The 17315-nt window shown below is 45.7% G+C and overlaps 1 protein-coding gene across 1 annotated transcript in view; it reads left to right on the top strand.

The window, feature by feature from the left end:
* GFPT2 (glutamine-fructose-6-phosphate transaminase 2) overlaps positions 1-14756 on the top strand; it is a 44407-nt gene extending 29651 nt beyond the window's left edge. The window contains exons 10-19 of the mRNA XM_018051624.1: positions 979-1142; positions 2518-2613; positions 2693-2790; positions 3061-3181; positions 5837-5994; positions 6141-6255; positions 9318-9445; positions 11316-11483; positions 12529-12690; positions 13899-14756. Coding sequence (XP_017907113.1) covers positions 979-1142; positions 2518-2613; positions 2693-2790; positions 3061-3181; positions 5837-5994; positions 6141-6255; positions 9318-9445; positions 11316-11483; positions 12529-12690; positions 13899-13943 — 1255 coding nt within the window. The 3' untranslated portion in view covers positions 13944-14756. The remainder of the gene's footprint in view (positions 1-978; positions 1143-2517; positions 2614-2692; positions 2791-3060; positions 3182-5836; positions 5995-6140; positions 6256-9317; positions 9446-11315; positions 11484-12528; positions 12691-13898) is intronic.

Below are 17315 nucleotides of genomic sequence, written 5' to 3'. Positions count from 1 at the left end.
ACTGCACATTTCATTAATGGATAGATCTTATAGTTTCCTTTAAGTTCCCCTCCCCTTTGCTTGCATGCATGTCTATGTGTGTATAAGAGAAGTCATTTGTCCGAATGAGTTTCCCACTAAATGGATTTTCTGGCGTGCCTCCTCCATGTTCTTCTGTATTTCCTGCAAACAGGAGTTTACAGGTATCTAGAAGCTTGATCATCAGGTTTGATTTTTTTTTGGCAGGACTATTGAATAGGTAGTGTGTACGTCCATCAGGAGGCACTAAGTTTCATTGTCTTTTTGTAGTACTGTTAAAATCCGTATCACCGGCCTCTTTCATCCATTATAAAGCAGCTCTCAGCTTCTCATCTCTTTGTGTCAGTAGCCACTGATAGACCTTGATTAGGCTATTGACAATTATAAGTTCATAGGTTGATTATTATAATTCTGTCATTCCTTTTTATTAGCTGTATTTCCCTCCTATAAAGAGAAACTTGCCTTCTTCAAATGTGGTTATTCTGAAAGACAGATCATTTGGAAAGGCAAGATAAATGTTCATCCTTTCCCTTTATGATTCAGAATAATGTGTTAGTTCTTGAACATTCTCCAAAGTTAACGTTGTTTGGATCCTGATTTGAAGAAAACAATTATAAAAAGACATCTATGAGATTATTGGGGAAATTTGAACATACTGGATATTTGATGACATGGAGGAATAACTATTACTCTTAGACGTGATAATGGTATTTGAGTAAGGTTACAAAATAATTCTTATCTTTTAGAGCTATAAGCCAAAAGGTTTACAGATGATTTGATGTCTGGGGCTGGCTTCAAAGTAATTCTGGGGGATGGAGGGGTGGGAGGTATGAATTAGTGTAAATACGGCATATTGTAAAGTGCTATTCAGTGCTACCCATATGGACCCACAGTTGAGACGCAGTGAGTAACTGTCAAGGGTGGGCCCTGTCTCTGACACCCGCTTTTTCTTTGCTCCAGTGCTATCATAGAGCACACCAACCGGGTCATCTTCCTTGAGGATGATGACATTGCCGCAGTGGCTGATGGGAAACTCTCTATTCACCGGGTCAAGCGTTTGGCTAGTGATGACCCATCTCGAGCCATCCAGACCTTGCAGATGGAATTGCAGCAAATCATGAAAGGCAAGTGTCTTTTGAGAGTCCCAGTGCAGCAACCTCAGGGGCATGTATTATGTGGGGGAGACTGTCTTCCCTGTCCAGGGTGGGCACCACAGCCTTCCTGCCTGCCCTAAGCACTGGGGTGGGGCTGCAGGTGGTCTGTGGTTCATGCAGCTCAGGGATTGTGGGGTGTCTCACCAAAGGGAACTTCTGATTGTGTCCAGGCACAAGGTCTTCCTGCTTGATCTGACCCCAGTCTGTCAACTACCTCCCTTTAGAACTCTCTAGGACGCATTCCTACAGGCCTGCAGTAACAGGAGGCTGTGGACTACTCTCTCCTTGCCAGGGGAGCCCGTCTTCCTGCACCCACACTGGTCTCCCTGCACACTCTTCTCCACAGGGCCACCGGGGTAAACTTTTAAGAGCGCCATTCATACCCTCTTACCCTGCTGCATAAAGCCCTCCGACGGCTTGCCACTGCTCACACTCCCAGCAACAGCCCACAACCACCCACACCCAGCCAGGCACCACCTCCTGCACCCCTTTCTCACTGTGCCTCTGTCCACCCATCCTGCCCTCCTCACCGTTACTCAGACAAGTCGAATGCTTGCTTACTTGTGGGGGGGTGGCACTCAGCTTCTCACAGGACCGGCTTCTGTGGATCATTTCCCCTGAAACGTCACTCCCTCAGAGAGCCCGTCCCTGATCTGTATCTGCAGCGGCCCCCGCCTCTCCTCACTTGCTCTGTTTGCTTCATGTCCCTCTTTCTAGAAGTCCTCTGCCAAGGCAGCATTCAAGGACACTGCAGTGCTGGACATCATGCATCTGTGGGTCTCAGAGGGCCTCCCAGCCTGTCTGCATACCTGTTGACAGGCATCAGACATAACACCTGTCAGGAGGTCTGGGGTAGTATCTGGTTTCATTCAGATCAGAGCCCTGGGAATATGTGGCTCAAAAGGTTTTTTTGTTTTTTGTTTTTTGTTTCAATACAGAAGTTAGGAGTGTATTTGGTTTTGAAAAGCGGCCTATTTCCTTGGACTTGCTTCATGCGCGCCTTCCGAAGTAGAGGGGTAGTAGGAAGTAAAGCATTGTACTTTCTTGTGGCCTTGCTAAAAGGAGCATGGCCCAGGAAGGCCAGCCACACACTTGTTGCTTACATCCCTCCCTCCCTCAAGCTGCAGGGTATGATATGCACATTGAAGTCTGTAATCATACCTGACCTGACTCGTCACCATGAGTCTTAGATGGGACAATACCTGGAGATACCCTTCGTAATCTGTAGTGGCCTTTATACATGTCCCTGTGACTGCGTAACAACTTTTCTTCTTGATTAAAAGCTAAGCAATGGTAGTGTAACAAAATTAAAATTGACTCATCTTGTTGATGTTTGTTTGACCAGGCAACTTCAGTGCATTTATGCAAAAGGAGATATTTGAACAGCCAGAATCAGTTTTCAATACCATGAGAGGTCGAGTGAATTTTGAGACCAACACAGGTAATCCCTCATCCGAGCCCTAGGCCTACGCGTGGTCCCTGTGTCGTGTCAGCATTAATGCCCTGCCTGTGTCCTGCAGTGCTCCTGGGTGGCTTGAAAGACCACTTGAAGGAGATCAGACGATGCCGACGGCTCATTGTGATTGGCTGTGGGACCAGCTACCACGCCGCTGTGGCAGTAAGTGCGACAGGCTGGACCCTCCATAGTGCCTGGGAGGCAGTGTCGGCTAGGGCAAGATGAGTCTTAGATTCTGTCCTGTGTTTGGCCTTCCAAACTTGCTGCCATGAGCCAGTATGAGAACTGGCATGGAGCCCTTTCTCCTGCAGTTGGGCCTGTGAATGCCTGAATGTCCCTGCCCACCTGTATGCAGCGGTATCTTAGAAGCTCAGCTGTCTTTGTCCCCGCAGAGTCTGTAACTGACTTTAGTTCCCTTTTTGTTGGCTTCAGACACGGCAAGTTTTGGAGGAACTGACCGAGCTCCCCGTGATGGTTGAACTTGCTAGTGATTTTCTGGACAGGAACACACCTGTGTTCAGGGATGACGTTTGCTTTTTCATAAGCCAGTCAGGTAAGGGTTGTAGGTTTTCCTTAGCTCACCTCAGGGCTCTGTCCTCTCGGTGAGGCACTGCACAGCTCCCCGCCTCGTCCGTCCAGTGAAGTTCTCTGCACACAGACTGTGTGCCACGTGCTCTGAGGCACAGAGTCATTTAACCCTCAGAGCCATCAACTGCTGTCCCATTTTATGAGGAGGGCTATGCAGCAAAGTTTTTCCTTTTCCTGACATTCCAAGTCCAGGACTCAAGGGCCCCCTCACTGAGGTGCTTATAAATGTGTGCTGGGTTTAAATTAGAGGAAAGTTTCATGCTACTGATTGATCGTACCTTCCAGAACTCTTTGGGCACCAACAATCCAGCAGTAGGAGGCATAGAGAGACACTGTTGACATGTAGAGAGTCCAGACTACCCTCTCCCAGCTCAGGAAACCCTGCCTGGGTGCCTTCCTAACGTTCTGAAGCTTTTGCTCCAGCTCAAGGCAGGACAGAGGGTCAAGAAGGTGATCCACAGCCATGTGCTTGGAACTCATATGCATGAGCTCTGGGAGAATTCTTATAACACTTAACTATGCAGAATTCTAAACCTTTATAGAAGAGAGACTCACATGAGGAAGTGCCTGGGCTAAGCAGTTATGTTATGAAATAGCTCACCCATTTTGTATTATCATAGCCACTTTAACCCCTCCCTTTCATTGGGTTATTTAAAAGTCAATATCAAACATGTTATTTTATCCATAAATATTTCAAAATGTATCTATAAATGATACAAGAAAAAATATAACACCAGTGTCATTATCACAACTGCAGCATTAACAGAATGCCCTAATATCGTCATATGCTGTTTTCAGCATGAATTTTTAATAGCATTTCCATTTCAGTGACAAGCTAAGAAAAACTAACACTGACATACCCACTATCTAGCTGACCACCTCGTTCCCAGGTGCTGCCCTCTAACTTCAGTTGCCACTTACCTTTGGGTTTATAATTCGGTCAGAACCTAAAAATGTTTCGTGAATTGGTGGGAGCCAAGAACCAAAGAATGGAGGTGCATTTAATGTGGAAAGAATGCAGTGGTACCTTATGAGTGACTTCATAGAAGGAGTTTAAAGTTTCATTTTCTTTAGCTCTTTACAGTAAAATTTTTTAAACTATCAAAAATGGGGGTACTGATGAATATAGATCTGTCCCCAGCTCCCAGCCCTGGCCCCCACTGGTGCTGAGAAAGGGCCATGTGGCCCATTGTGCTAGATGCAAGTCTGAGTGGAAACAGGAGAGGAGAAGTGGGCCGCAGTTGCACCAGGCAGCACTGGAACAAAGTTAGGGCAGCAGAGCCAAGAGTGGTGGCTGTGTGGACACTGAATGTTTGATTTTATCTTATGCATCATGTCTGATTTCACTTGAGTTCTTTAGGACTTACCAACAGGGACTTCTTGCTGGTTTATTCATGAACCTATTTAAATTTGTTTTTTCAATAAAAATAATTTGAGTCCACACTTGGAGGCTACAAGAAATGTTTTCCTTTAAAACAAGATCTGTTTGAGAAGCACCATTTAGGAGCATTCTTGCTTTTTAAATATTAAATTTCAGCCCACTCTGAATGAGGTCCTTTAGAGTCCAAAAAAGAATACTGGGAGCCAGACCCGAGCCAGGCCTACTCCATCACCCACAGCTAACTGGCCTTGAGCAAGTCAGGCATTGATTTCCTCCATCTCTGAACACCTCATCCTAAAGGGGAAATGGAGGTGATGCCTCCCCATTGGGGAGGAGTTGTCATGAGAATTCAGTGGGACAGTGGATGAGAAACTACTTGTCACATAAATAGTAGCGAAATCTTGAATCTGAGAATCCACCAGGGCACAAGGCCAGACAGAGTGGGTTAAATAGGAAATGGGAAGTGAGATAACAGAAGAGTAAGTATAAACCACTCTGTCTTACGATTCAAGAAAAATTAGAGAAGACCAGGGACAAGAGAGTCTTAAGCCATTTTTAGAAAAACTTGTTTCACATATTTTCATGAAAACCTCAATTATGGAATTTAAATGTTCTGTTTACCATTGAATCACACATAAACTTTTAATAAATTCCTTTTAATAAACTTTTAATAAGTTCCACTTACGAATCAGCTTTCATCTTCAAATTACAGAAATGGTCACAGTGAAGCACATTAACTGCATTACTAAACACCCAAGCGTTCAAGTTTTTCCTATATGCCTCTGTGGTTGCGGTCCCCATATGAAGGCCCCATCCAGTTGAATAATTTACCAATTTTCATGAGAAAGGTTTTAACATCCCTAGAACATGCACTTCACACTAAACAGTAAAAGGAAAAGTGATAAATTAATTTCAAACTTTGAATCCAAATCCCCATGAATGTTTTATTTTCCTATTTACTTTTAAGACTAAAGAATTCTCCTTTTTTCGAGATCTAAGTGCTAATTGTGTCTCTGGCATTAGCAAACCTTAAATAAAGAACTTCTTACATTAAAAAAAGAGAGAGAGAGAATCAACTTGAAAAAAAATGTTGAGCACACATTTTCCTTTCTAAGCACACACAAACTATGTCTGGGCACCAGTTTCTGCCTAAGAGCCAGAAGTAAACGAGTCAGGGGTGGAGGTTAAGGCTGGCAGGGCCGCACAGCTATGAACTGAAAAGAAGGACCTGTGTGGCAGGGGAGACTGCAGACACCCTCCTGGCACTGCGCTACTGCAAGGATCGCCGAGCTCTGACCGTGGGCGTCACCAACACCGTGGGCAGCTCCATCTCCCGCGAGACGGACTGCGGTGTCCACATCAACGCAGGGCCGGAGATCGGCGTGGCCAGCACCAAGGTAGGAGCCACGTGGGCACCCGCAGGAGGGCCTCTGCTGGGTGGGAGGTCCCCTCCCTGGAGGGGAGCCCCGGGCTCTGTCTCGTCTTGAGTGGTCACCACATGCACATGGCCCCAGTTCCTCTAGCGCTGCTGTTCTGTCCTCAGGCGTACACCAGTCAGTTCATCTCCTTGGTGATGTTTGGTTTGATGATGTCTGAAGACCGCATTTCACTGCAAAACAGAAGGCGAGAGATCATCCATGGCCTGAAATCTCTACCCGGTATGTTCCAGAGCTCACCTGCTCATTGTCAAATCCTGTAGACTGTTCCTGGCTGCTCCTTTGCCTGACTCTCTCCATAAATGATACTGTTAATCATCCCCTTCTCCTCAAAACTTCTCCTTACTGCTAAACTCCTGTAGCAGCCCCCCACTGGGCCAAGATTCCAGTCCACACTTGTCCTCAGGCCGTGGAGCCCTGCACGCTGGGCCCCTGTGCCTCTGACCCTTCCCAGCTCCCTTCCCCTCCCGGGCCTCCCTCACCAACTTTCTGACCTTCAGCAATGCCGAGCGCTTTTCACCGGAAGACATTTGTCCTGGCTCTTTCTTCTACCAAAACCCTCTTCCTCCAGCTCTTCATATGACAAGCAGCTCCCGTCACCCAAGTCTTAGTTCAGAAATCACCTCCTGAGACCCTCCTTGGCAACCCTAATAGGGGCCTTAATCCTTGCTTGCTGCTGCTGCTGCTTTGTCAGTCAGTCGTGTCAAACTCTGTGCAACCCCATGGATTGTATCTTATCAGGCTCCTTGGTGCATGGAATTCTTCAGGCAGGAGTACTGGAGTGGGTTGCCATGCCCTTCTCCAGGGGATTTTCTGAACCCAGCAATCAAACCAGGTCTCCTGCATTGCAGGCAGATTCTTTACCACTGAGCCACCAGGGAAGCCCAGTCCCCTGCTTAGCTCTCTATAATACAGGAGCCCATTTCTTTTCTTTATATCACATGCCATGATTTGAAATTACCTGTTCTCCTGTGTATTGACCTGTCTTCCCCAGCCATGTCAACTTAGCAAGCACCAACCCTGTCTATCAGATTCACTGCTGGTTTCCAGGTGTCCAGCCAGGGCAGACAATCAGTAGTTGCTCAGGAAACACACAAGGAGTGAATGGCCCCAAGGCTCTTCTGGGTGGAGCCATTCCCAGTCTTACCAGACTTTCTTCTGGAACAAAGGGCAAAGAGAAGGCAGTGAGGGAAAACCACTGTGTAACCATGCTAGCTCTCAGGGTCTCAATCGGACCAAGACAACATGCTAAAAATTTTCTTTTATTAACAAGAAATAAAAAATTTTCTTTTATTAACAAGAAAAGCATTTTAACTTTAAGCCAGGTAACAATCCTGCAAGAACAGGACTCTCTTCTGGTAAGTGGGCATTTATCAAGATGTGACCCAAAGATCTTGGGGGGCATAGAAGACCCTGTCAGTGAAAACTATTTTTGTAGTAATGCGGTTTTTATGACAAAGAGGATGCTTTGCCTTCCTCACTGTGTGGACATCTGCAGGGGCGCTGGTGGCTGCCACTGGCACTCAGCAGTCTTCAGGGCCGAGGCAGCACAATGTTCTCATGACCAAAATGCAACAACTCCACTTAGGGGTATCTTTGATTATGTGGCAAAATGCATTAATCTTACTAAATTGTAACACTTTTTAATAGTCTATGTGACAAATGGGAGGTATGCAGCAAGTGCGTCTGCTGCACCCTGAAGTCTGATGGTTGTTCCAGAGAAAAGCACCCTGTGGTTGATTGAGTAGCAAGCTGACTTGGTACTTGGCAGACATTTTGTCAAAAGTGAACCGAGTTAGCCCCAGACTTCAAGAAAAGCTGATGATAGTATCCATTGCCAATGATAACCTTTGAGCTTTCAACCAAAACAGGATCTGGAAAACTTGTAGCTGTCAGCTCGAGTGTGATGACCTCCCAATACTCAAAAACATCTCTGATAAGCTCACAGTGATTTTAACAAGGCTAATTTTTTTTAAAAAAATATTTTATAATGAATGTGTCCATTTTTGGAAGATTTGAATAACCCAATGAACCACTATTTTGCAAATGGCCAATGCAGTGTTACAAAATTATGCACATGTAAAAAAATCCATTTACGTAAGTACACAACAGACTAATACATTTTAAGTTGACAAAGTAGGAAATTTTGATTGATATGATCTCCCTTTTAAGAAATTGTCACTTCTTAAGTTTGGTGTAATATCAAAGACATTCACAATTATTTGAAAAAGTTATTTAAATACTCTTTTTTTCTCCAGCTACAAATCTGTGAGGCCAGATTTTCTTCAACCAAAAAATATATTGCAATGGATTGAATGAGGAAACAGATAAGAGAATCTGTCTTCTATGAAAAAGTCAGGCATTAAGGATTTGCAGAAATGTGAAGCAGCGCCACTCCTCACTGTTGTTGTTTTTTTTTATTTCATGCTTAAATCGTTATTTTTAAATGAGTGAATAACTAATTTCCTCAGTTTCTAATCTGGTAAATATTGATAGATAAAACCCACAAAAATAAAGGCTCTTAGAAATTCCCAATAAATTTTAAGATTATAAAGGAATCCTGAGACCAAAGAGTTTGAGAAGTGCTGGTCCATCTCACACAGGCTTTTTCTCCAGACATAGCACACGACCAGATGAGGGGTATTAATCTGGAGTGTCAGGTCTGGCTGGCCAGCTGGAGGTTTAGCCTCACTGATCCTCTGCTGCCTTGCCTGTAAAATGGAGCTAGAAATAACACTTCCTGCTTACCTCCTGTTGGAGAAGGCAATGGCACCCCACTCCAGTACTTTTGCCTGGAAAATCCCATGGACGGAGGAGCCTGGTAGGCTGCAGTCCATGGGGTCGCTAAGAGTCAGACATGACTGAGCAACTTCACTTTCACTTTGCACTTTCATGTATTGGAGAAGGAAATGGCAACCCACTCCAGTGTTCTTGCCTGGAGAATCCCAGGGACGGGAGAGCCCGGTGGGCTGCCGTCTATGGGGTCGCACAGAGTCAGACACGACTGAAGCGACTTATTAGCAGCAGCAGCAGCAGCTTACCTCCTGTGTTCAGGAAAATGGGAGCACGAATACAAACCACCGTCTCAATAAAATCCTAGCCGATTACACAAGCTGTTTCCCATAATCTGCATTTAAAATTCTTTTAAACTAATGCAAGGGAGACAAGTGTGTAAGCGATGTGAGTTCGGAAGGCTTGTCTTATACACCGTGACTTTTCTTTGTGAATCTTGCTTTATACTTGGTGTGACTGGCTCTCCCCTCTCTGCTGTGTGCCTGACTTAGAGCTGATCAAGGAGGTGCTGTCCCTGGATGAGAAGATCCATGACCTGGCCCTGGAGCTCTACACACAGAGGTCACTTCTGGTCATGGGGCGAGGCTACAACTATGCCACTTGCCTGGAAGGAGCCCTGGTGAGCACCCTCTGCCCAACCCCCTCCTCCACCGGCCCCTGAGTGAGGGGGAGACACCCCAGGAAACCCACAGGAAGGAGGGCAGGGCATTGGGCTGGGGAGGGGAGGGCGTCGCTCCCTGACCCAGTGTTCTAGCCCTGCTGACATGGAGATGCAGGCACCTAGTCTCCTGCAGAGAGAGCCCTGGGGTGTTCGCCTGCACCAGGCGCTATCTGGGATAGCCCATTCAGGAGCATCTTCTGAGAGACTGGCAGTTATTGTTCACGTTTGACCCAGGAGGAAATTGAGCCTCCAAAAAATTCACCTTGCTCAAGATTACATAGTAGAAGTAATCAACCTAAAATTCAAACTCAGTTAAAAAAATTTTTTTTTGCTTTTTTCTATTACCACAAGAAGTCTGTGTGGGAGGATTTGGGCACACCAGAACTGCAGGGTAAAGTCTCTACACAGTTTCCCCTGTTACTCCTCAATCTTCTGAGGTGAGGTGAGATCCTGCAGAAGATAAGCTTAGAAAGCCCTGCATTTTTTATATCAATGTCTAGCTGTTTTGCCCACTGCAGCAATAAAGATGTGGCTTGAGAGAAAGCTGATGGAGTAGGGACAAGATACCAGGACCACAGGGCTACTAAGAGGGCACAAAGAGATGTACAGAGACCCGAGCCTAGAGCTTGCCTTACTCACTATCCACTTGCTGTTTATGGATCAGATGATCAAGCAAGGTAAATGGGAGACAGTGTCAGCAGTGCGGCAGCATCTATAACTCAGCTAGACTCCCCTCCTCTGCCTGTGGGAGCAACTGCCTACACTCCCCACCACCCCCATTTGGAAGAATGATGCCACCAGTGGGAAACAGAGTATTACAGGAGGCAGGGCGTGGGGGTGAGGTGCAAGCCATGAGTTGCCAGACTGCAGGAAGCTTCAGCTCCCACATCCTTCCAGTGCAGACTCTGGCACCTGTGAGGGGCCACGCACACAGCTTCTCTGGAGCAGTAGTCTCAATGCTCGGGTGGGGTACCAAAAGGGTACCCAGCACAGCCATGCCTGTGCTGTCTAGTGTGGGGTGCTCAGCTGCAGCTCCTGAGGGTGCTGGTGAAAGATGCATATTCAACTATGTCTCCAAGTTAGTCCTGGAGGAGAGAGAGAAGCTTTTGCACTGCTGCTGGCACAAGCCGTGGCCCCTCTGTGGTCACTTGGGTACAGGACTTCCGCCGTCTACAGCATCCAGAGTGGAGCCGCACTTCTGGCAATGTTTCCCTGACCCAAGCAGTTCTAGGGGAGTTTAGAAATATTTTCTTCAAAACTCTCACTAGTTCAATGACACGGGTTTAATGGTAACTGAAAAAAAGAAATGGATCTCTCTAAACATAGGGGGAAAACTCCATTAACACCCCAGTGTGTGTCATTTTGCTTGATAGTTAAGTTGGGGCAACACTTAGAAGTTATTAATCATCCAGAATTGAGGGATCAGTTAATCAGATAATTAAATGAAGGTGTAGAATACAATGCCATCATTACAAACTGTGACTGTTAGGGAAACCATGAGGCTGGCTCAGAAGGAATGGGGACAAGCTAGATTGATACTGACTTGCCCATCACGGTGGGGGCAGGGTGGCTGTGCCCCAGAGCTCGACTGAGGACACAAGCTGTGTGCTGGGCTTTGTGCGTGCGCTAGACAGCAGGTAACCCTCTTCCCTGGGCTTGGCCTCACTGGCTACCCTAAGTGCCACTGGCCACTCCAGTGTGTCCATCTGCCTTGCGGGCCTCAGCTCCCTGCTTCCTGGATCACCCTTTCCCTGGCTTCCCTTTCTCCCCACTGGATGATCTGCTCCCATTAGCAGCATGACACTGATTCAGCCTCATGTTTCCCCAGAAAATTAAAGAGATAACCTACATGCACTCAGAAGGCATCCTGGCTGGAGAGTTGAAGCACGGCCCCCTGGCGCTGATTGACAAGCAGATGCCTGTCATCATGGTCATCATGAAGGATCCTTGCTTTGCCAAATGCCAGAACGCCCTGCAGCAGGTCACAGCCCGCCAGGTGAGGGCCCTCCGGCAGGCTGGGTCACTTCTCTCCTGTTCTCTTCCACTCATGCCCACCTCACCCACTGATGGCTAGCACCAGCAATGAGTGTTCGTTCCTGCTGGTGAGCAGGTGTGAGCACATACTTCTGGGGTCCCTCGTGTGTGGTGCACATTCAGAAAGGGACTGGCCAGCCTACAGCCATGCCCACAGAAGCTCCTAGGTGAGGCCCAGTGATCCAGATGACCCGGAGGGGTCCTGGACCTGAGACATGAGATCAAAGGAGGTCTGTTGGAGATCCGTGGGGGAAGTTCTGGTATTGGCCACCCAGAGTTAGATTTCACAGGTGAAGTGCTGTGTCCTCCACAAGACCACCCTCACGTCAGCCACCAACTGCAGTCTTTCGGCTTCCCAGCCGACCCACATTTCTGACCAACTGGATCCAAATTCAGGAGTTTCCATTACTGAAACCGCCGCCCACCCCCAGTTTCAGTAATCTGCTAGAACTTGGAAAACACAGGCTGCTTCCTCTGCCCCGAACAGTCTTCCCACCTTTCTTCAAGCAGTTGGCCTCTCATCATTCAGGTCTCAATACAAATGCCTCCTTTTCAGAGAACTTCTCGAAACTTCTCACTGTCTCCCAATCATGTAACGGGGTTTTACTGCCTTGGTGACATTTATCTGAAATTCACTACTAATTATTGGTTTGCTTTTTGACATTTTTGTTTTCCTACCACTTGACTATGAGCCCCCAGAGTAAGGGGTAAGAACTCCTGCTCTTTGCAAGGCACACTGAAGCCACTCAATAAACGGGTGCTGAATTAATGCAGCAGGAGGGTGCCCCACCCCCGCAACGACAGAAGCATAGGAACCTTTTTAACAAAAGCCTCCAGACTCTTTGACCTGTACACAAATCAGATACATCACCTGACCTATAACTCCAGCAAAGACAAAAGATCACAATATCATTATTGCAATATGTTGATCTTAGAAACTCTGCTGTGTGTGACAGATTGCTCCTTTCAGAGATGACCGGCCTCTTGCGATCACTTTTCTCTCTTAGGGTCGCCCGATTATACTGTGCTCCAAGGACGACACTGAAAGCTCCAAGTTTGCATATAAGACGATCGAGCTGCCCCACACCGTAGACTGCCTGCAGGGCATCCTGAGTGTGATTCCACTGCAGCTCCTCTCCTTCCACCTGGCTGTACTCCGAGGATATGACGTAGGTCTAAAAATTGCACCTCAGCCAGCAAAGGGGAGAGACATAATCCCAGAGTTCCATTTGGTTCTTAAATACTTATTGGGTATAAATATTCATAAGGGAAATATTTTCATTTAAATTAATTTTTTAAAGTAACTTATACCCCCTGAAAACGACAGGAACTGCAAGATGTGTAAAGACCATATAAAACCATAAGAGGCAATTTGGTGAGCAAATTTAATATTTTAGTTTGGTCTTTTCCTTGTGCCTGTAAATTATTTAAGATTTTTTGAGATAATATCAAGGATGAAATTTCACAACTTTCTTTTTAATACATTACAAGTGTATACAATACAAGTTCTCAGATCTTGAACTTGTAAGCAGCATTTGATCGTTGCACAATATTCCACCATAGTCTTATAGATTTTAACAATGACTTAACCAGTCTTCTGTTGTTTAAACGGTTTCTAATCTTTTGGAATATCTGCATAAATAACAATTGCAGTGAATTATCTTTGTGCATATATATATCTTCCTCCCGTATTAGAAGGTTTATCCTCAGTCTAGCAAATCATTCAACATTTTGGGATTCCTATTTCAATTTCTGTTCCAGAAAAGAACAAATTTATGATCTCACCAGAAAGTGTGTGTGCAGATAGAAGTTTTATTGCAATTTTATTTTGAGGAGCTTTAAAAAATACATATCAACACCAAAAACAATATAACAAACATCTGATGGTACATCCATCATCCATCATTGACAACCCCTAATGTTTTGTTATATCTGTTTCTTCTCTTCTTTAATGTTATTGTAAACAAAATAAGACCCTGTAGATAAAGTTGAAGCCCACTTTATCAACCATCCTCAGTCACATTTCCTTCCCAAGCCCCACCTTTAACCAATATTTTAGTGTGTCTACTTCTAAGAAAAGTGAATTTTTAACAGTACAAGTTGAGCTAGCTGTTTTTAATAGCATGAATCATATCCTTTTAATAGTGTTAACACTGCATGACACATATCAGGTGCACCATTAACATTTACTGAATAAACATAATTGTTTCTAGAATAAGAAATCCCTTCCAAAATGCAGGTCTCAAGGAGCTAGCTCATGGTTGGAGGTGCCCAGGAATATTCATCTTCCTATTGTAAAGTACTCTGAGAGCTGGCTTTACAGCACAGTGTGTGGCTGAGACCCGTGGGTCTGAGCAGCTACCTTCTGTCGTTTTAGGTTGACTTCCCCAGAAATCTGGCCAAGTCTGTAACTGTGGAATGAGAACCAAGAGGAGACCACTACCACCTTCAAGACCTGTCCCAGTGAAACCAAGTGGGAAGAAAAGCTGGCATTCGGCGTGTTCTCAGTAGATCCCGATAGAGCTTGACAGCTTTGATGTGCCTTGTACCCAAGTGCTTTGCTTACAGCAGGTAGTGTTTTCTCTGTGTCCTGAAGTCGCCAGAGGAGAAGGGAACCATTGTTTACACATGGGGATCTGAGCAGACTCTTCCAATACCGTGCAATAGAAATACAGCTCTCTTCAGAGTAACTGTGAACCTTTTTTAACCAACACTAGTTAAAGACAAAGTATTTATAATGACAGTTGTATAGCTTTTAAGTTATTTTTCTAGTATGTGGCTTTCTGTAGCCAACGGTGCCCTCAGGCTACCCAGTGCGCCAGTCCCCTGGCAGGGAATGTACATCTCAGATTTGAGTGCCAGGCATTGCCCCTCTGGGCTCCTTTCTCCTTTCCCATCCTCTCTTGACTGCTACTGAGTCCTGTCCTCTGACCTCGGGGAAGCCCCCTCCCACCATCTTCCTATGCCTCCGTAGGTTCTATCAGATCTCAGTTCCTTTCAACAGTGGCTTCTCATCTTAATCTCTCCGACTCTCCAACTTCTCTTTCATCTCATCATGGTTCTTTTTAAGCCCAGGCAGCATTTTGGTCCCTGCTCCTGCCCATAGTGAAAACAGCCTGAAAAATACCACGCAAGAGAATAGTTTCAAGTGGGCTACCTTGCCCTCTATTTAAAAGCATGCACAATCAAAGTACTATGCAATTTTTAAGACAATAAATAACAGTGAAATTGTGTGTGCGTGTGTGATTTTTGCTAACTTGTTCTTTTTGTGCACATGTTTTTTGAGGGCTCCTCAAAACAAAGTGAGCAGTAGCTCGTGGGGGCAGCCCTGGTTCTTGGTAGCCACTGGCATCGTCCCCATACCCATGATCTGTGTTCTTCTGGAAGATGAGGACTGTGTTAAGAGTGGAACAAAATGCAGGAGGTTTGGAACTCTGGAATGAGAAGCCACTCAACAGATGTTGGAGGAGGTTGGGCCACGAGATGCTGCTTGAGATGGCTGCCCAGAGCCTACACACAGCACACAGAGGTGAAACTCAGATTTGTACTTTTTTCCCCAATGATCCTATAAAGTCACCAAATTTATTAATAGAATCAGGCAGGAAGATAGAAAGCCAGAGGGCCAGTTCTGGAGTTGGAATTTGGCTCCCTATGAAAGCGCTATCCCAGACAGTGCGAATGGTGTCTTCACGGCAACTGACTGACATGTGGGGCTCTAGAGTACCAGCAGACCTTAGTTCTGGGTACCTGTGGGCTATCCAGTGACTTTTCCTTCCCCTTCTAGCTCTCCCCTGAATATCGGGGGTTGGAAACCTGGGAACTACATTTCAAGCTGAATTCCACCAGTGAGAAGCACTCCTGGGAGATTTGAAAGTTTAGAAATTGTATTATTCATTGAGAAATTCGTATCACTTATTTCTGCTCTGACAGAAGTAGATGAGGGGTCCTGTTGTGGCCCTTAGCACCAATACACCCACTGTGGTGGTGCTCCCTAAAGCTCACCCATCACTCAGTGCTCCATGCTGTGCTGGCCACCAACAGAGGCTCCTGGGGCTCCTCCAGGATCCCACTTCTGAGAGCTGGCAGGAACCCAGGGGCCCTGATGGCATTCTCAGACCTTCTGTCTCCTCTTCTTACAAATAAATAAGGGTGTAAGTTCTGCTGGAAATGCCTGCTCTGGTTTCTGTCCTGACCAAACAATGACCAGTACAACTTTTGAGGTTAGGAGACTACAAACTGGCCAGAACATTTTTATCTGAACAACAACCAGAAAAATGTATTTCATCCTTCACTCCTGAGGTGATGACCACCCTCACGTCCATACTAATTGATCCCTTGCTTTTCTTTATAGTTCTGTGTATCACATTCACACAATAATACTCAAACAAAACTACCACCTAGTCTTGAAATCACAGGACAAGCACACAGCAGCCATGCAGGGAGAGAGCAGCAGTGCCCACACTGGGCAGAGGCTCCCAGAGGAGGTGAGCAGAGCGGGCTTGGGTCGTGGTCTGACTTCCGCTTCTCCGGGAGGTGACAAGGCCCTTTCTGGGGGAACTTGCAAGCAAAACCATGAGTGAGTTTGGTGTCAGCCAGGTGTTGGACATGCCACAGAAGCCTGGTCAGTGGGAGTGAGCTGCTCTGTCTCTTCGATTTCTGAGCCCGCCGTGGTCTACTTCCTGCTCTTGGGGGAAAGCAGAAAACCTCTGTGAGTGATATGTGTGTCCTCAGCAGAGCCTAAGAGGAGAGACCCTCATTACACATGGTCAAGACGAGTACTGATGAGAATCTGGGCCAGTTCTCCTGAGCATTCTGTCCTCAAGTAAAGAAAGTGACCTGATGGAAATGGGGGTGTTGCTGATGACAGTCCATGTGGTTCAGCTGCCCTCCCCATCAGCGGCAGATCTGTCACTCTGGGGTCACCTTTCACCCTCTTCCAGGAAGTCCCGCCTCATCACTCATCCCTCTTGCTTCCTGTCTCTTATAGTCTTCTTTTGAATTTCCTTTTTTGTTCTGGTGGAACACATCCTTCTTGAGTGAAAATGCTGGGAGGTAAATGTTTTGAGGCCTAGCATGTCTAGAAATGACTTTATTACTCATACTTGATTGAAGGTTTAGCTAATTATAGAATTCTACGTCAGATAAAAATGTTTCTTCCAGAATCATAAAGGCAGTGATCCCTTATCTTGGTCTCAGTATTGTAGCTGAGGAGTCCAAGTCACTCTGGTATGCCTTTGTCAGTGACCTCCTTATTTCCTTCGTTTTGTTCCCTATGTTCTCAAATAACACAACAAGGTGCCTTGGATCTCTTTTCATTTAGTGTTTTCATTCTGGTTACTCATAACTGTCAGGTCTGGATGTTTTCTTGAGTTACTTTTTTGTAGACTTCATTTTGCTTCTCTAGCCTTTCTGTTATTCAGAGGTGAAGCTGCTGGAGCATATATCTCAGGGGTGGAGCCTTTGACTACAGAGGTCAAGCTACTAGAATGACCTGTAATTTCTTATCCTTTCTATTATTCATCTTCTCTTTTTGTGCTGCTAATTGGGAGGTTTCTTCAGCTTTCTCTCCCAACCTATTACCAAGATTTTTCATTTCTTCCAAATAATTTAATTTCCAAGAGCTCTTTTTTTTTTTTTTAGCTCTGATATGTTTAACTAAAGCCCATAATTCATTCATATGTCCATAATTTATCTCTAATTCCCTTTTCCTATTCAGGGACATCACATGTCTCCTTTTGGCTATGAGTTCCTCAGACTTCCCTTGTTTGCGATTACTTTGACAGTTTTGAGGACT

This window comes from Capra hircus, chromosome 7 (assembly GCF_001704415.2).
Source record: "Capra hircus breed San Clemente chromosome 7, ASM170441v1, whole genome shotgun sequence".
NCBI lineage: Eukaryota > Metazoa > Chordata > Mammalia > Artiodactyla > Bovidae > Capra > Capra hircus.
The sequence above is the reverse complement of the archived record's forward strand: the minus strand, read 5'-3'. Positions and strand labels throughout refer to the sequence as shown.